This window comes from Gallinula chloropus (assembly GCF_964237585.1).
Source record: "Gallinula chloropus genome assembly, chromosome: 2".
Taxonomy (NCBI): Eukaryota; Metazoa; Chordata; class Aves; order Gruiformes; family Rallidae; genus Gallinula; species Gallinula chloropus.
In genome coordinates, this window is record NC_140086.1 from 137,829,189 (window position 1) to 137,849,115 (window position 19,927).

Consider the following 19,927-nt stretch of genomic DNA (forward strand, 5'->3'; position numbering starts at 1 on the left):
CCCCAAGGCCTCCCTCAGGATAACATTTTTCTATGACTAGAACAAACCGAGATGATCCTGGAATCAAGAGTAAGAAAACATGGAATGGATTACAGCCACAATTGAGCATATTTAGTGAGCTGTAAAATATTGTTATGAGCTCAGGTGTTTTTTCAACCTGCAATAATATACACATGCAGAGCTATGAGACAGGGAGTCTTTATAGGTACAAAGAGTTAACGATCCTTTTGAACCTTTGCATGGAAAGGCTGAGGGTGACTAGGCAGGCAGGAAGACAACCAACTCCTAACAATGAGGTTTTACCAAAGACAACAGGAATTCTCAGAATCCGGCCCAGGTATCTTCGTGGTATCTTCTAAAACCAACAAAAGGCTATTTTGGCAGATAGTCAGCAAGGGTTTTATTGAGTAAATGTCATAAAAAAATAGATGTAGTTGGAAAAGACAATGAGACAAGGTTACTCCAAACCTTATCCCAGAAAGAAGTTGCTATGTATGACCGAAATACATGAAGACCAGAAGCAACCATTGTTCTCTTTGGCAGCATTTAATGACGTTCTGAATCATTGTGATGGGTGAAACTGACAGGTTTTTCAGCACTTGCAGTGATTTACATATGTTCTCATCATTAAAGGACCTGAATAACGACTGCACATACTATTCTACTTGTGACTTGCATGATTAATTCTGTGCTTGGCAGTCTGGCTGGCAATGAGTGGCATCTGTGATTAGCCCCCTTCAACCATTTAAAGTCTTAGGGCAGGTGTGGCTTTACATGGCATCTTCTGGCTTTCTTGATGGCAGGATTTAGAGACTGCAGCCAGGAAGATAAGGCTGGTGACATTGTAAGTCCAGTGTCAGTTTTGTCAGCTTTCACAACATGGGAGTATTCACCTGAGTGATCTGACAGAATTTGTTCTAATAGAAGCATTCTGAGGACTCTCATTTGCTAAACAGCATCAGAATAAGCTGGGGTATTAAGCGACAAAGGTACTGATGAAAGATGCTGACATTATTCCTTTATGAAGATACTGAATCCTAATTAGAAATATTCTGTGATCTAGCTCTGCTTCTACGTGGTTAATGTAATTGTTTTCTTCAGAAATGTCTCATCAGCTGTTACTTAATTGCACAATGTATCAAGCTTTAACTAGCAAACATCTTTTTAAAAATAATTGAAGCTTACTGCTTAACAAAACAGTGATTGAAAGAGTTGATACTAACATAATATCATGCAGTATCAGCTTTTCAACTCTCTAATGATGCCTGTGACTTGTTAGGTTGGTTTCACAGCCTGTAATTGTTGAAAGTAGCAAGTTTATCATGATGACTGTGAAAACCTGTTTATCAAACATCTAAGAACACTGACATTCTTGTTACTTATTTAATAATTCAATGATAATCACTTCATCATTATCATGTTAATAAGGTTTCTGGGCTCTTACTTGTGTATTGGAAGTTTGATTACCCAGGATCTTTTCAGACAGCTTCCTTATTATTTTTTAATTGCTTTATTGATGGAGTAATCTACTAATACAATATATTTGAGACAGTGAAGAGAACCAAAAAAATGATAGCAGTAGTAGGACAGTTGGTAGGACATGTGGGACACCCCTTTTATGAAAGTCATCTTCCTCTTTTTTTTTTAAAGGAGTAATTGTACATCGATATGTTGGGGAAGGGAGACTACACCTTGCAGAGCATCTGGCAAAGGTACACCTGTGTAGGCTTCTATTAAAATACTATAAAACATGGTCAAGACAGGTACGTTTGCAGACTGCACACATTTTTATTTTTTTAGGAGATTTTTCTTTCTGTATGTTGTCACTGATAAACAAAACATTGATGAGTCAGTCACTTAAAGCCACTAGCAGATTACTCGTTCAGGCACCCTGGCAGGAAGAACTGCAGATAGATGCTACGGGGCAGCCACAGCCACCCCTGCTAGCCAGGCGTGGCTGGTTGACAAAGTCCAGGGCATGGCCTCCGTGCAGGAGAACTGCCAGGGAACCAGCCAGAATGCCAACAGGAGTACAATTAGCCCTGGCAACACAACAATTGTATTTACTTCACAGATTCATTCTGTGAAATTATTAACATTGATAAAAACAATCAGTGGAAATACAACACAAGCATAGTGAATACTAATGATACCCAGCTGACCTCTACGTCCAGCCTGTGTTGTGAGATGGAATCATGATTTCATTATTTTAATGTCTGGAGAACTATAAAATTAACTTTTTTATGAGGGACTTTCAGTGTATGAAAAAGAACCCAAATTCAATATGGTAACTGTGAATTGCATATAGAGTGAACGTGTTATTTCAGCACATCATAACCAAACTACACACGTAAACACTAGGAGTTGCAAACACCTTAAATATGGCTAACTTGGATTTTGTTTTGGAGAAAATATAAGTGCAAATAAAAAAATAGTCCCTTAATAACAAATTGTAACTATAGTCCTAGTGGGAGGATATGCTTTTAAAAATCTAGTTATGTGTGGACCCGTATTTATCAAAAAATGGAAGAAGAGTCATGTGGGGAAAAACAGGGTGACAAAGAATATGCAAATACTGTAAAGAAAAATCTTTTCATATAGCAGTGCCCTACATGCAGGAATTTTCTTGGATGGTGTATGAAGAAAAAATGTAAAAAAAATTATACATACAATGACAGATCAGCCTCCACTAAAAGACATTTTCCTACTATCTCCTGGAGCCTCAATTTTACTCTGTGGTTCTTTAGTTACTGCATAAACTGTCACCCTAACACCGCTTCAACAACTGTGTTTGATGAGGATATTGCTCCTAACAGAGCCCTATTTCAAACCTGTAGCACTCATGAAGAAGGGTTTCTCAGAATCTGTCATTCTCTTTGTCCCAGCAAGGTAAGAAATGAGTCCATCTGTGAACTTCAGATGGTTTTAGCAGGAACAGTATCTTTAATCTGGTGAGTGCTCTTCCTTTCTTTGAAACAGCTGACTTATTTCCCTGAACTGATGTAAATCAAGTATGGGTGACAGTTCTGCAGTTGGCTGCTTCTCCCTGGTCCTCTCTTCAGTTGTGTACACACAACCAATGCCTTAGTTGAAATTTTGGGTTTAAATAGTTTAAATTATCAAGTATTAAATAAACTATAGGGCCAGTTTCTACATTATACTAATTTTACTTTTTATAATGCTGTTTAAGATGTGGGCATCCCAACATGATGAAGAAGTAAAAAGTGAACAATTGCCTGTCAGTGTCCATCCCGAAGTTGAGCTGATACAAGCCTAACATCTCAATTCAATTTTGACAAGCGGAGACAAACAGAACACTGCAATTATTTGTGGGTTTGTGCACTGCAAAAAGATATGCGGGCTGTCTTACTACAGTTACACAGGGTGTCAGCGGGAGGACTTACTGACAGGCGTTATTTTATTCCTCCTTCTACCACTTTATCTGCCCAGATGAAGACTCCTGGTACACTGAAAGTTCACTGAAGCAGAAGCTTTGGTCTTATACAGCTGATATGACACTACACCCAAGCGGGTCTTGGTCCAGTACTGGGTGTCTCATGTCCTACCAGAACACAAATACCAATTAAAGCACTGTTATGCTAGCTTCTTGTAATTGGAAAAGCCTATCTCTGCTCCAGTGGATGCTGCACCTGAAACAGTACACTCTGAACAGACTCCAAGGTACTGTTTGCTTTGTGCTGGAGTACTGATAAATCATTCTGGTATCATCCTGGGAAAGAAATTAAATTAAACTGTATACAGAGTGAGTCACATCTTTAATAAAATCTGGTAAAAACCACTTTCTAATAAAGCATTGCAAGGGGTTAAAGAATGAAGGAGAAATTACCTTTGCAAATAAAATTCAAATCATTCAGAGAACCAAAAGTTCAATAATAATGAAATCTGCAGGTTTCCAGTTCGAGTTGCTGTATGGTGCAGCAGCATGCCTGCTACGTCTCAATAATGGTGAGGAACAAGGGTGGTTAAGCTCCAGTCAGCACTGAATTTTCATTTTTTTTATGGCCTGTTACAAGACGACCACTGAGAATCTTCATTTTTATCAAACCATAAAATGAGGAGACACTGATGGACTCCCGAAAGGAAGGCTGATTTCTTTTTCCTCCTTTCAGAAGAGAAGCTGAGACAGGTAACGTGTAGCATAAAACCAGGACTGGTTGTAATTAACAGACTTTGCTTTCCTGAAGCCGCAGGGCGGTAGCTGCTCTGCCAAGGCCCCCTACCCCAGCTGGTGGCCCAGTGCGGTGCCACACTGGCATTTCGTCTGCCCCCAACCCACCGCCTCACTGCCCAGCTCCCTCAAATCCACTTGAGGTAAATGCCGCTGCTTTCGGGGCCTGTTGGGCACACGGGCAGGGCGAGTCGTCTGCCGCACTCCCCTGAGAAACGCCACGCTGGCTCAGCGCCTAGAGGTGCCGCAGCCCGGAGGAGCCGTGCCCCACGGGGCTGGAGGAGGCCCGAGGCTTCGGGTTTCGGGCGGGGTCGCACCTGCCATGAGCCCGAGCCCCTGCCCAGGCGCGGAGCCGAGTCGAGCCTCAGCGACGCTGAACTACAGCGCCCATCAGCCCCCGCGCAGCCGCGCCGTACCCAGTGGGCCGCGCGGTGCGGAGCGCTGTCGTGGCGCTCGCCGGGTGAATGAGCAGGGCGGCCGCGTTGGAGCTGGGCAGCGGCCGCCCCGCCGAGCTCCGGTTCCCTCAGCCGCCGTGGGCGCGGGAGTCGCTCCTATCCTTCTCCTCCTTCGGCAGCTCCGGGCGCGGCGATGAGGCGCGCAGGGCTGGGTAAGCGCGTCGGCCCTCGGCGGCGGGGCCTGTAGCCCGTCTGTGCTCCGGGCCGCGACACCCCCCCACCCACCTGCCCGGCGGGCAGCGGCTGCCTGGCCTCCCCTCTCCTGGCGCTGGAGGTTACACGGACAGGGAGAGGGGCTGAAAAGCCTGTCGGGGCAGCCCGTGCTCTCGTCGCGCTGCGTCCGGGCTTGTGGGCCAGGCAGGGCCCGTGCCGGCCCGCGTAGGGCTTTGGGGGGCGGGGGTGTGTCTCTGCCTGAGGGGGGCTATGCCCGCGGGTGTCGGTTGTAGCGAAGCTCAGGAGCTTCGGGTGGGAAAAGTATTGTGTCCATTACCCGCGCTCCTGTCCGTCTCTTTCTAGCTCAGCTGGACGTGTGGAGCAGCACTGGGATTTGCACTTCATTGTGCTCCTGAGTGGTTCTAACGAAGTGTTCGCTTCAGCCTTGTTTCTGTGGAGGGACAGACACGTTGCCCCTCAGTCAAGGCTCCTCCAAATTCCTAGCTGGCTTTTTAGAATTTTAGTACTACTGTATGTTTTCCTGCTATGTTTGGGAAAAAAACAACAACCCCAAAACAACCAACTACTGTCAGTTTCTTACAAATACAGCTTGATATTGCAAATGCAATCCAAGCAGACTTCCTGGTGGGTGTTGTGAGGGCTTCATGTGTCAAGCAGCAGCCACATTGATGGCTATAAAGAAACTTTGAACTTCCATGTCATAGTCTAGAACTGCATAGGTGCTGTGACCTCAGTGTAAAGCTCAGGTGGTGTTTATGCCATAGAAGTGTGACCGAGTTCTGGTACTTCTTTCTAGAAAGTGAATCTTTAGGAGGGGCTGATGAATGCCCTATGGCTGAACCAGGTGTGTCTGTAAACCTTTGATTTACTTCTTTGATTTTGTGTTGTGTAATAGTGTTTTCACAAGGTAAATCAAGTCTTGGATGTGCTTCTTGCTACATCAAGAGAGGTGTTGGGATGTTTATCATTAAAAGGTGGGCATTTGACAATGCTTAGGTCTTCAGTCCTTTTTGTTTTGGTCAGAGTAAGGGTTTGCTCTTGGGTATGATCTGAGAGGGGTTAGACTGGAAGCCATCCAGCTCAGTATGCTGCTTCTGAAGAGGTGAAGGGATAGATGTTTATGGAAGCAGCACATGGGGAAAGAGCACCAGAACTTCTGCTGTTGTCACCAGCTACCTGGTACTTCTTTTTTAGCCTGCAGTTATGTCATGGTCATGTCCATCTTACATGTCAGTGAGCAGCGTTGCAAGTCAGCCCATAGAACTGCCATGCTGAAGTATCTGCCCTTCCTGTCATTCCCCAGTGAGCTTACTTATGCATCTGTAAGAGAATCTGGGCCTGTTTAAAAGCTTTGGGGCAGTTGTTAGCATCTGCTATGTCACAGACTACGTAAGAACCATAGTTATGGTATTTTGGCCTGAAGCTACATGGTGTGTTAACTTGGAAACTCATTCAAAATTGTGTGTCATTTGGTAGGAAGTACTGTAATTATATTCATTTGTTAAACAAGACACAGTGAGAACAAACCTGACTCTGTAAATTATGTTATTGTAATCAACTTCCTGTATTTGGCATCAATAGTTTTGATTTAGGTGGGGGGGAAGAGCTCCTTGACTCTGTGATAAAATGGAAACATACATTTCACCCAGTCCTGTTGAGAATTTGTCATTAGCTCAACTTACAGAATAATGTCAAAACAGTTTACAAATACACACTGAAAATGTTGTCATTACTTAAAGCACAGCTTTAGGAGTTAATATAAAATGATACCTGTTGGCAAAGTAGCATTGTAATTCTCTCTCTTAAAATATGCCAAACACACAGTGAAATTGTTGGAGATGGAGCTTTATCTGTGAATATGGTTGGTGTCTCTTCTCCCTTTTTCCTCAAAAAGAAAAATGGCACCCAAACACAAAACTTTTTAAAGTGCACTGATTGGGAATTAACCAAAGGCATTCAGATAATTTTAGTGTGGCATTCTGACTAGCCATATAAATACTGGTTAATGTTATAATTGGGTTGTTTCAAGTAATCAAGTAGGATCTATATCATAGAGCTTGTAATAGTTAATTTCTGTTTGTCTTTCTCAGACTTGGTCTCTCTTCTTTGGTTTAAAATCTTAGATTTGAGTTCTAAGACTGACTTTTGTTTAGGCAGGACATGGCTTTAATTCTCCTTTGCTCATGCTGGGGTCCAACTGCTGTCTGTAAATCTTCATGAGATATTGGAGGGAACGAATGTGTGGAGCTGAGGGGCTTTCATTCCCTTCAGCCCCATGTACTCTGCAGAGTCTCAGACCCCCCACATACTCTGTCACATTCTGCCTCTGTTTTTTGGATGATAGAGCGTGTGTGAACAGAACTGCAGAAAACTGACAGAAGCAGCAGTGTTCTGCTCAGAGGCCTGGCTTCTGATCTGAAGTCTTGCTTGTAGGGAAATATGTGTTGAGGGTCAGAGTATGCTGTCTCCTTTAAATGTGTGATCAAGTGGTATTTGTCTTTGTTAGAGAATGATCTCAACTCTCCTATCTTCAGTAAGGTTTACTGCTCCATGTAGTGGTCTCAAAGCTTCCTTCACATCTCCATGTGACATCTAGGTTGATTTCCATAGAAGTCATCTGCGGAGACTGTCTGGGGAAAAAACTATACAATACAAAATGACCCCTTCCTCACCTTCCTTCCTCTGTAACTATGGGCTATTGTGGTTACAGGCGATGGAGCGGCCGCTGGGAACTACGGCTACACCAACAGTGGATACAGTGTTTATGAAGAAGAAAATGAAAGGTTAACAGAAAGTCTGCGCACAAAAGTCAGCGCCATTAAATCGGTAAGTATTTAATTATAGGGGTATCATCATGTTTATTGAATGAAATGATACAGACCAGTGAAGCAGGGGACTTAGTTTAAAACATAAACTTAATACAAGAAAGAATTGCTGTCAGCCACAATGGGCAGTCGTTAATTTGTGAAGCTGATTCTTCCTTTCATTAGATTTTTAAGCTAGAGGTGTCCTTTTTGGTAATGTTGAGGACAGCTGTGGTGTTACTTGCAGCTTGTTGTTCTACAGAATGAATTACCAGCCCTGCAGAAACTAGAAACTTCGAGTTTGGGTCAGTAGACTGTCTCTGTTTCATTTAAGAAAATGGACTGCTGCTTGGTGTTATCATCGTGGTGCATCAGCTTCTGCTGTATCTGCTGATGAATCTGTAATGGTACAACAGCTGTTAGAAACAGCATGCTAATATCCCCTGAAAGAGAAGCTGCTTGTTTTAATGATTCTGATTCTTTCTGGAGATTGAGGATTTCTTTCAAGCAAGTCCAAGTGAAAGACAGCTCTGAATAAAAACTGTGTGGTGGTGTTCTGGTTTATGGCTTTATTTTTTTACCTCTGAACAACCGAAGACTATTAAAAAACCCCCCTCCAACAACACACTAATAGGTGCTATTTCTGTATACCTAGTACAAGCCACTGAATTCTTAGGTCTAAAGTCATTCAAACTTCTATTGTGAACACTGTGGCTTAAAAGTATTTTGTTTAGTCTCAAATAGAAACTAAAACCTCAGGTTTAGAATAACAATTTAGAGTAAGTTAAGAGGGTAGAAAGAAAAGCTTTGACCTTTGTTACAGAGTTTCATTTCTTGTCTCCTCTGTTACATTTCAAAACTGATGCATGTTGGCAGTGCGGTTGATTGTGCCCCATGGAGTAGCACGTGTGCTCTCTCTGCAGTTTCATCTTCTAGTGCAATATAATGATCTTGGGGTATAGAATAGTCCTCAGAGAATCAGAAGCCTCGTGTAAAACCAGTTTCGCAGTGAAATGCAGCAGTAAGAAATTGTGGAATTGAGGTTACGCCACACAGAAGTGTGGGTTTAGGCTAATTCAAAGCATGGGCCCCATCTCCCTCCCTTCTGGGAGTTGAGGTGATTGTTCCAAGGCCAATGTGCTGTTAAGAACTGCTAAGAAACCTCAATAGGGGTTCTTCCCTATTTTACTTGGGAGCTGCTTTTAGGCCAAGGCGCTCCTGGGTGGCTGTGTGGCAGCTCTGTCTGCACCCAGTCTTACCTCCCCATTCCAACCTTAACCTTCACACTCGATGTTGTGGCTTGACCTTGGACCTGTCTCATAGCTGTGGCCATGCTGGGTGATCACCAGGCTCTTGCTGACCCTGGTTACTCTCTCTGGACCAACTCTCAGTTGTGTACTCAGCTTGCTCTCTTCTGCTGCACAGCTGCTGTTTCCTGACACAAAGTGGAGAAGGAATAGACAAGGAATTCCCATTGACAGCATAGCAGCAGCTTGGCAAAAGAGATGCACTAGCAGGTTACAGGTTTCAGCTCTAGCAACACTGACCCAAAAAGTGCTCATGGTTCTCTGCACTGTCTGTGCCAGTAGTTTCACCAGTTGTCCCAGGAAATGGGTAATTGCTACTTCGGCATGTTGCGTTTTTGAAAGTCCACACAATTAACTCTAATAAGGAGTTCTCTGTACAAGGAGAAGAGGGGAGGAGGAGCACCAAGTACTTTCTGTGCCTCCCTAGATGCATCTAGTCAAATGACAAATACTTTCCTAAGGGTTACTGACCAAATACTGTGCGTGTTATATTGGGTTTTGAAAATACCAGGTACTGTTCCACGTTTTAACTGGGAAAATGCAAGTCACATTGAATATTTTACTGTTTTGTCTCATCAGTGTGTAGCTGATTACTCTTTTTTTTTTTTTAATAGCTTTCCATTGAAATTGGAACAGAAGTTAAAAACCAAAATAAAATGTTAGCAGATATGGTGAGTGTTTAGTCACTAACTTTTGTTAAATATTGGGGCAGGATTAAGAAGTTAGTGATGTAAAGCATTCCTTCTTCAGCATGAGCCTTTGTATTAAAATGTTGACAGCTTACTGTTGAGTGTAAAATGTGACTGTCAGCAGCAGTATTTCTGTTAAAAAAGACAGATGTGCAAATGCATTGCTTTCAAGGTGCAACCAAAGTCTTTGTGCTTCAGATACGACTGCTGGTTTTCAGTTAGCAAAGGTATAATATTATTTAAAAGGTAGTTCTATGTTTAATTGTGTTTTAAGAATAGAAGAGGGAAGCAAAAATTAAGGAAGTCAGAAATGCCTTTTCTGTTTGCATCCAGCTGGATAAACGGGTGAAAGTTTTTACTGGTTAACTTCTAGAAAATGCCTCTGAATAATTTTAGGCATTATAGCAGCTTTCTAGTACCTAAATGGGGGGCTACAAAAAAGCTGGAGAGCGACTGTTTACCAGGACTTCTAGTGATGAGGGGTAATGGAAGAGGGTAGACTTAGATAGGATGTCAGAAAGAAATTCTTCCCTGTGAGGGTGGTGAGGCCCTGGCACTGGTTGCCCAGAGAAGCTGTGGCTGCCCCCTCCCTGGCAGTGTTCACGGCCAGGTTGGATGGGGCTTTGGACAGCTGGTCTAGTGGCAGGTGTGCCTGACCATGGCTGGGGGTGGAAATGGATGATCTTTGAGATCCCTCCCACACCAAACCACTCCGTGATCCCGCAAACACTTAAAAAAACAGGAAAAACTTCACTTAGCAACCTTGAGGGGTAGTAGTATTTTTTTTTCCTCCTGAGAGTAACGTGCTTTTTGTTGTTTTGTTTGTTTTCAAATGTAGGATAATGATTTTGACTCTACGGGTGGACTTCTAGGTGCAACTATGGGCAGACTGAGAACGCTCTCCAGAGGAAGCCAGACCAAGCTGTTGTGCTACATGATGCTTTTTGCGTTGTTCATGTTTTTTGTAATATACTGGATTATTAAACTGAGGTGATGCACGTTACCTTTGGTTTAAATGGTGTAATTTCAACTATAAAGCAGTCTTAATTAATGAAGACACTGAGTTAAAGTGACATATTCTGCTGATAAAACACACTGAAATTGTTGTAAATTGCATTAGCTATTAATGCAATGTTATATACAGTTTTTTTAATGTATCAGAATCTTTCCCACTATCCTCTGTTTTGGGGGGATTATTTGTAAATACGCAGAAACTGCTAGCATAATAGTTGCTTTTTTAGGGAAACCAGTTTTTTAGAACTGATTTTTAAAAATACAGAAAATAATGGTTGTTTGGACTTAAAGTAACTGCAGAATTACAAGGCTTTCTCTTTCATTCTGCTTTTAATTCTGGACTGTTCTCTAAATTAGAGCTCCAGTTGCAGGCATACAGTAATTTCTACGTTGCAAAAGCAAGAGGAATAGTTCCATCTCTCTAAATTGTTTTTCTCTGTGCATTTTTAAAAGGCTGGCCCAAAGATAACAAATGGAATAGTGGTACCCCCAGAAGTTACTGCTGTGGATAGGTCTGATGGTATACGTGTTTAAGTAGCTTAAGCTGTATGTTTTAGGAGAAGTTACTTAAAACTGGATTTTTTTAAACTGAAATGTGACAAACCATTTTTGCACATTACTCTTAAGCTCAAATGCCTCTGGTCATTGGGATTGACCAATATGGACATAGTACAAATGTTTTCTTTATATTTAAAGCATCTAAAACTTAATGATTCCATTGAATCACAAGAATTTCTACCATTAGTATATTTACTTTTCAACCTGTGATGATCCCTGAATCTAGACTGCATGATTTATGAAATATAAGGTCAGATACTTTGAATTTTGTATTAAAGTACATTATGATGCACCTGTTGGAGGTGCTGTTAAGTTAAGGGTTTTTTATTTTGAAGACTTAAATTTGGCTCACCTGATAGCTTTGGCTATTAGAAACTATTACACTGCTGAGTTTAACATCCAAAATATTGTTTCCTAGATATTGAACATGTATCTACAATTTTGACAAACCTTTTTTAGAATTACTGTATAACATGTTGCCGTTAACAACTAATTATAAACTGATAAATAAAGCACCTCTAGTATCCTAGCTAGTGTTGTATATATGTATAACTTTTTTTTCCTGCTGTAGAGTGCCCTTGTACTTTTTGGAAATGATGCTGCATTTCAGGGGCTATATATGTGTGGGGAGCACTATGAAAATACAAAGTGGAGGTCTATGCTGTGTCTCTTTCATATCAGATTTCACCTAGAATGGAAATCTGACATGTCAATGACTTCTCTGATACAAAACACATGGGATGCGTAGATGCAATTAAAGTTCCAATGTTTCTAGCCGATTTAATCTTTGACTGTTAAAAGGTCTACAATACTTGTACAAATAACAGAACAGTGAAGTACTAACACCAGGATAATGCATTTTTTTTTTTCATATGAGAATTGCTAGGCTTGTTAAAACAAGTACAGCATTCCCAAAGCAGGCAGTAGGATATAGTTTACCATCGAAAATTGATACACCTTTATAATTTTAATGAGACAGTGCAGGGCAAGGTAATTACTGGAATAGCTGTTTGACAACCACATTTGATCATCTTCTAGAAATATATTTCTAGCTCTCCAAACAGAGCATCTGAGTAATTTCTAGGCAATTTTTGGAAGAAAAGTTTTAAACTACATAATATTGAGAAATGAGGGGATGTAGCTAGTTACATGGCCGATCCAGTTCCTGTCTTTGTTCTGAAGACTATGTCCCTGAAGTCCTGACAGCGCATATTGGTGAAATGATCCTGAAGGACTGGTAAAAGAGTAAGTATAAAAACAACAGGCTTTTAATTTTACATGTCAAACTAGATTAAAATGTGATTCGTGCAGGATAGGAACTAGGTGGTCTTACTGTGCAGAGGAGTGATGGGAAATGGAATTGCAAGTGGGACTCTTAAGCTTGTGTCTTCCCTTCTGTGCTGATTCGTTAAAGGAGGGTTGTCAGATTTTTTTTTTAATGTCATCTGGATAGGGTGGGAAATGGGGAGAAAGATTTCTACATCCTCATGTTTAATAGAAAACACAAGAGGCTTTTAAATTAAATACTCAAAACATGCTCTTTTAATGTGAATCTTTGAAACTGAAACATAGTTAAAACTGACTTGTTTCTGTATGTTTTTACTTTATGTGATGTAGCACATTTCCCTTTCATTCCAGTGAAGGGTCAATCTTGGGCTTCAAATCTGAACTGGAATCCTGCAAGTATGCTTGGAAGGGCTAAGATGTAAAGGTGAAACTGCTTTGAGAATATTTCACATGGGGAAGGGAGTTGCTGGGCGCCTTGCATGGCAGCCCAAGAATTTTCCTCAGTGTCTGCGCTTGCGTTGCTCATCGTGTTCTGGTACAAAAGTATTAATTACTCCAACAGGATTTCAAATTCACAAATAGTAAGATTTCAGGATGCTCTAGTATGACCTTGTGGAATAAAAGACACTATACAGTAGCATGAATTGTACTTTTGCAAAGTCGCAGTTAATAGCGGCTGTGTGAGAACACTGCAGTTATGATTTCTCCTGGTTTTGAAACCTTTGAAACCTGTGTTGCTTACACAGTATTTAATATTGCTTGTCTCAGTTCAGTTTGCTGTAACACAGACTCTACCTCCTAACCATATGGATTATTTCCAAATGGAAGGGAACACCATCTTTTAACTCGCTGTTCACCTTGCAGGATAACAGAGACTCCTTAGAGAACTCTTACCACACGCATCTGGTGGTTACAAGGACCATTCCACTGAAGCTTTTTTGCTATACTACAGTGTATCTTCTGTCTTAAATAGCTGTTTCAGGAACAGTTTAAGTAATCATGCACAATTTTCATAGTAACATGTTTATTTTAATTTTTTTCTTTAATAATTACACACAAAACATGACACCTTACTGCTGAAATTCAGGTCTCCAGAAGATCTGGATACAATTAAACAACTGTCTGTAGAGTTCTACAAATAAAAATCAATCCCCACTCCTCATCACCAAACATCTGTGACAGTGCAGCACAAGTCGATACGAATTTGGCAAAGATGGCAGCTCATTGTGATGATTACCTGCTAAAAGTGAAAGTTAGGGAAGGTACTTGTAATTGAGAGCAAAATCACTGTTCCAGTATTTGAATGTGGCAGGGAATAACTTGTTGCCTTAATTATTGATCTCAAAAGCAAAGCTAGCTCTATTCTACATGAAAATTCTGCTTCTTAAGTGGTGGCTCAGATGCTCTAAAACAGATTGAAGAATATGTTTTTTTCCCTGGGTGCTTATTGTGGAGCAGTAGACTGCCCAAAGCAGTCACATACTGAAAAAAATAGGAAAAAATCCCAAACACCTTTGCAGGAGGCCACATACTTTCAGCCTGCTTCATATCAACAGCAATTCAATGTTGGAGAACTTGAGAATGATAATGGTCAAAGACCTTGACAAGCACTTTGATGGGAAAAGTACAGTTATATTTTCTACTTATTTTACCCTTGAAGACACACTGGCTTTTACCTTCAGCGTGCGGTACGAGCCGCTCTCGTGCTTTCTTAATTTTCAAGGAAGCGTCGAGGCATCACTTGCTTGGAAGTGTTTCCATGTATTTGCATATGATGGAAAGCATGGTTTCATCTGTACCACCTCCAATTGACATTAATCTCAAGTCTCTGTAGAAATACAATGAGTCGATTTGAGCATGTGCGTGCTACACTGATGGAAAAACTAGAGAGCACTACGTACCTATTAAGGCTTCTATGCACTGCTTTTATTAGATTGAAACCCCTTGTTTACTGAAGTACATACATGGTGTGGAAAAAATGTGTTCTCAGCACCAAAAATACCCCTTTGCGTGCGGGGATGTTGCTAATTTAGGAGCAGAAGGCTTAAGGTATAATTTGATGTGTCCAATTTTCAGATTCTTTCAACAGTAACTTGGCACAACCCTGTATTTTCATCTTGAAATGGATTAAAACCTCTCCTAGCATACCACCACCCCTGCTTATGCCTAGCCAGACCTCCTGCAGCTGAACTCCAGACAGACTTCTGTTTAGGTCTTATCATTTTGGGCTGGCATACAAAGCATCACAGGCTCTTCACAAGGTTTTCTTCTGGACTGCCTGCTCAGATGACACACACCCCCCCCCCCCCCGTTACATACTGATGCCAGTTGTCTGCAGACCACCTCAGCCTGGTGAGATGGTCTGCAACATCCCCACTGTTCCTTTGCCAAAGCTGTAGGTGCCTAAGCCTGTGGTTGAATTTTAGGGGTTGGGGGAGCTTCTGGAGGACCAGCAGCAAAATGTACTGCAGTACTTTGCTTTGCTTACCTATGTGGTAACAAGGAGTATTTGTCAGTACATGAGGTAGTGGAGATGGTGTGGAGAAGGCACAATTTTCATTCATGTTTTTAACCACTAAGCATACTGGTCTCCCTCATGGCTATGTGAGATCTGGCATAATCTGTATTATATAATATCATAGTATATTATTATAATTTAGAATTAGTATAGTACTATATAGTACATAAAGCTTCTCTGCTTTAAAAATGAATGGCTGCTCCCAGCTTATTCATTTTGGTATTTCTAACCGCATTCATTTAAAAAAAAAGCCATTAATATCAGTCATCCCCAACAGCGTTGCCCAAGTCCCCTGTGCTAGCCAGACTACAGACTACTGCAACCTTAAACAACTGTCTTTTAAAATTTCTTTTCTCATTTGGAGAGAAGAAATAAAACTCCAAACCAAACCCAAAACTGAAGCAGCTCCGCTAAACCACCTCCACTTAACTGAACAACCCAAAGACTCCCCACCTGCCTATGGGCCTTGAAGGCAGCAGAGCTGGCACGATGGCAAGTCACTGGCTCTTTGTGCTGTGGTGCTGCCTGTTTTTTCTCAAGCCCCTGACAATGCTCAGTATTTTGCATCTTCCCAGCACTGTAGCAACAGTAAGTAATTAATCCTCAGAACTCCTCTGTGATGCCGATAAAAATCCTCCATTTGCAGCAGGAGTCCTGAATACACGGGGATGGTTGATAGGAAGTCAGAAATAGGCAGCAGCCAGCTCTGGCTTTGGCCATGACATGTACTTATAGCTGATAACCTGACACGTTTTTTTAAAAAAAAAAACAAACAATGCCTTTTGCATATGTTTTTGTGGGGGAATATTTGTGTGTGTCTCTGTGTCATTACAAAAGTGCCGGTGATCCTATTTTTGTCTCTCTGGGTGAGGTAAGGAATACTTCTTGCAGAATCTACAGGCAGGTGACTAATGCTGATCTCTTACCCAGGGAGACAGGACAGAAGGTTTCACCCAGTTTAAGAGGATCAAGATGACAAAGGACTCTAATGGTTTTCATCTGGCAGCCCTTTTCTGGGAAAAAGATTTGCTTTCAGTGTAAGAAAACAAAACCGCGGGACTAACTAACCTGCCAGGAACTCCATGAGGAAGCTGGAGTAGTTTACATAGCAAAGGCTTGTATATCAGCTATTTATTATGAGTTTATGCTTTAGTAGTTTATATGAAGACTGCATTATTAATACACCACATACATATTTAAACATACACAAATATTAGAATGCTATTGCTTTAGGTGAGCTACGCATTTTGACCTGGCACAGCAACACTTTGTTTCCTGACTTCTCCATTGCCTTTCCACTGTCCCCACGATGGAGCAGCATGTCCTGCACTACCTGCAGCCCTGCTGAGGTGAGCACTGACCTGTCATGGTCAAGGACCTGACCAAGGACAGAGAGGAACTGGCCTGCAATGCACCGTACAGTTAGGTAAAAGTGTCATTTTGAGGGACCAAACCTCTAGCTGCTTCTTGAATGCTGTTTTCCTTAGACAGTGGAAGTTTGCTTGAGAAGGAGACAAATCCTGACTGTTGTGATCTGCTCCTCCAAAACACCCTCTGCAAAGAGTTTTCACTCAGGAAATTGCACACACGAAACATCCACTGTAGGTGATAGGACCTTCTCTACTCAACTATATAAATAGATGGAAATGTTAAAAAGCAATGATGAATTATTTTTTAATTAAAAAAAAATCTTCAATGTTCAGTTAAAAAAAATACACTTACAAGGGAGGTTGAGGAGCCGTTATTACCCACCAAACTCAATCCAGGTTACAAATAATTCCTGGTTAGGCAGCAAAAGGAACACAAAGGACCCTCCATGTCATCACATCAAGTTTCCCAGTTCCACACGTACCATGTAATATAACATCCTTCAGAAATGTATCAAGCACTTCTTAAAGGAGAAAAAAAACACCTCCCTTTCATCTTGGACTATCCTAATTTGAAGGCTGTCACACTAATAAAGTTGTTTTAATGATTAACAAGCCTCTGATTTACAGGCTGAATATGTTTCTGAGTAGTATAATCCAGCAAAGCACTTCAACGTTCCTCTTCTGCCTGGTGTTGACCCCTCTGAATCCAGAGCGCTGTTCAGTCCTTGTTCTGTACAAGACAAACTGTGTCCATCACCTTGTCTGTAAACCTTTTGGTCCCACTTACCCTGAAGATCAGGCCTGGTCTTTGCTATGTTTTCCTCTGGAAAGCCCTTTTATATTTGGATCTAAAAAGCCCTTTCTGTTCACAAACATCCTGAGAGGAGCCTGCTGCATCATCTATCTTCAGAGCAGGTATCTTCACATAACTTTAAAGTCTTGAGAAAATAAATTCAAGACATTTCCTTTCCCCTTTCCAGCAGTGATCAGTGCTGATCAGCCTTGGGCAAGAAATTGAATTTTGGTGACTCCAGCAGCTCTGTTTTCCCTTGCAGCTTGACTTCATGGCAGCAGTCCCTAGGAGATGCTGCTCTCTGCTTCCCTGGTTAGGAGGCCATTTGTAAATCCTTCCCAAGGTTTATGTGGCTCAGTGTATTACTGCTTCCCAGAAGGCCATTTATAGTTTCCTTTCAGCACAAATTGCACATGATTACAAACATTTACCCTGTTTTTCTCACAATTATTATTTAAAGTTTGTATTGCTGGCAAGATTTTCCCCCACAAAATATACTGATGTACTCTCATGTTTTTGTATTTTTTTACTTCCTCCACCTTCAGACCCAGCTAGTTTGCTTACAGGATGTCCTAACCAAGCAGCACCTGAAGGAGCCATTGATCCTGAGGTGGAAGTTTAAGCCCACACCACTCAGCACAGCAGGTCTCTGGCCAGGCTGGCACAGCCCAGCCGCCGTCGCCTGCGCCTACCAGTTGGCACAGCCCTGTCCCTTTCCCCCGAGGGGCTGTTTGTAAGGGCAGGCAGCGATAAGACAAAGGGTGATGGTTTTACACTAGAGCAGGGTAGGTTTAGGTTAGACATTACGAAGATGTTCTTCACTATGAGGTTGGTGAGACACTGGCACAGGTTGCCCACAGAGGTGGTGGAGGCCCCATCCCTGGAGACATTCAAGGTCAGCCTTGATGAAGCTCTGAGCAACCTGATCTAGAGAAGACGTCCCTGCTCACTGCAGGGGAGTTGGACTAGGTGACCTCTCAATGTCCCTTCCAACCTGACACGTTCTATGATTTGGAAGGAACAGCTGAGCAGGAGTGAACATCACCTTGGCCTGCTCTGGAGCACAGCTCCACTTTAAAGTCCTCACTGTACAGTTACCTACTTTGATTTGGCCTCTTGGAGGTAGATGTCATGTGCTTCAACTATCAAATTCCCTCTCAGGACGCTCAAAAAAGTCAACAAAAGCCACAGACAGGCATCTGTCTCAAAACCTCTGCAGAAAAAGGTTGGAACTACCGATTTGTTTTCAGAGATGACTGAAGAATCATTATTTAGTCTTGTCCCAACAGTTAGCTACTGACATCAGAGCAAACTGTTTTAGTCAGTTTGGTACAACCATCAATTGTCATAATGACAAAGACTAATTAAAAACCCCACAACTGTGTAGACTCATTCTAGCTTAGACATGCTTTGTAAAGAATGAACAAATATAAAAATGTAATAAATAATTAAAAGGCATAAAATATTTCAACTGACTTTTAAGACGCGAGGAATGCAAAAAATAATTTAGAAGGAAATGCATTATTTATTTTAAAAATCCACTCAAAACTAGAGTCTTTTACTGCTGCTCTCTTGAGTCTGCCACAATGCAGCGCATGAAGAAATGACAGCATTCTCCCCATCACACCCCACAAAGAGTAAAACTTCTAAGAAGTGGCAGCAGTTAGACACAGTGTTTAGTACATAGAAGCAATCTTAATTTCAAAGAAAAACCCCAAACACTTTTTTAAGAAGGCCAGACTAGTTCTCCCTGTCACAACTGAAGTGTACATAATTACTATCAGACTATATAGACTATATAGGTAGTGACAATTTCAGGTCACTACCTGAAATTGTTTACAACTCATGAAGTCTGAAAAATTGCAATATACTTGCTACAGAAAGTTTTCCTCACTCTGATCTCTCACAGCCTGGGGTTTTCAGATAGATTGTGAGTTTGTTCAAGAATTGATTTTTCCTCAGTCATGATGTCTTTGAGGCATTTCATACAGGGGAGAGAAAAATAAGCAAACACAACTCCAGCCTGGCACTCTCCTCCTTCGGAATCCTGTTAGTAAGGTACAGGCTGGAAAATCCACTCTTATTGGGTTTTATATTGGCTTGTATTTTTTTATTAAACCCTTTGATATTTGGGGTCAAAACCTTTTTTTCAAACACATTCTCTGAATCCTTACAACCATATATGAGACATCTACATATCTCAAATCAACCCAGTATCGACACCTACATGGTGAAACAGCTAACTTTAAGCCTCTTACAGAGTACTACACTTTAGAGAAGTCATTTGTTCTACAAAGTTTAAAAGATTCATGAATAAAGTCATGTGGCAGACAGTTTTGTGCCAGCTTTTTCTGTTATCTCCCCAACAACACCAATAACTAAAATTCACACGTTTCGTGTACTAACCACGCACGATGCTGTGTGATCTTTGAGGAGTAACAGCCTTACGTGTGTCAAAGACTAACATCCCCTTGGAAACGTGGTAAGGATTATGCTACAAAAATCTTTGTACATTGTGAGTAGACGTCATGCCGTATGGTTACGCTCTTTGCTACTTGACAGATCACAGTGACGTGGATGGTTACTCAGACTGTTCTACAGAAAAGAACGGCTTTAGGAAAGCTTCTGCTTTGCTTATCATTACAGATTAAGAGGATTCTGACTTCAACCTGTAATTGTTTATTTTGGTAATACTCTACTTCTCCCTTCCTGGAGCTTGTGGTTACTCAATGATGGAATTTTACTGATTCGCAGAATATTTCAGAGTAT

General features: G+C 41.5%; 2 protein-coding genes across 3 annotated transcripts in view; one reads left to right on the plus strand and one right to left on the minus strand.

Moving 5' to 3' along the window:
* Window positions 1-4,621: 4,621 nt before the first annotated feature.
* Window positions 4,622-11,784, plus strand: BET1 (Bet1 golgi vesicular membrane trafficking protein). Its single transcript, XM_084259987.1, has 4 exons — window positions 4,622-4,796; window positions 7,529-7,644; window positions 9,544-9,600; window positions 10,457-11,784. Exons 1-4 carry the CDS (start codon window positions 4,778-4,780, stop codon window positions 10,610-10,612), a joined length of 348 nt encoding a protein of 115 aa, XP_084116113.1. The 5' UTR covers window positions 4,622-4,777; the 3' UTR covers window positions 10,613-11,784.
* Window positions 11,785-13,484: 1,700 nt separating this feature from the next.
* LOC311205675 (putative acyl-CoA dehydrogenase 6) overlaps window positions 13,485-19,927 on the minus strand; it is a 91,221-nt gene continuing 84,778 nt past the window's right edge. Inside the window, exons 9-10 of one of the 2 annotated variants that reach the window (XM_084280163.1) lie at window positions 14,154-14,305; window positions 13,485-13,714 (exon numbers count right to left, since the gene is read on the minus strand). In XM_084280163.1, the coding sequence (XP_084136289.1) occupies window positions 14,215-14,305 (91 nt within the window). In that variant the 3' untranslated portion in view covers window positions 13,485-13,714; window positions 14,154-14,214. Of the gene's footprint in view, window positions 13,718-14,153; window positions 14,306-19,927 lie in introns of both variants that reach the window. The other variant, XM_084280162.1, reaches the window with a different exon arrangement.

Bases quoted from the DNA above. Each gene is read 5' to 3' on its own strand.
- BET1 (XM_084259987.1), top strand. The intron at 7,645-9,543 runs GTAAGTATTTAA...TTTTTTTAATAG, and splicing joins AAGTCAGCGCCATTAAATCG to CTTTCCATTGAAATTGGAAC. The intron at 9,601-10,456 runs GTGAGTGTTTAG...TTTCAAATGTAG, and splicing joins ATAAAATGTTAGCAGATATG to GATAATGATTTTGACTCTAC.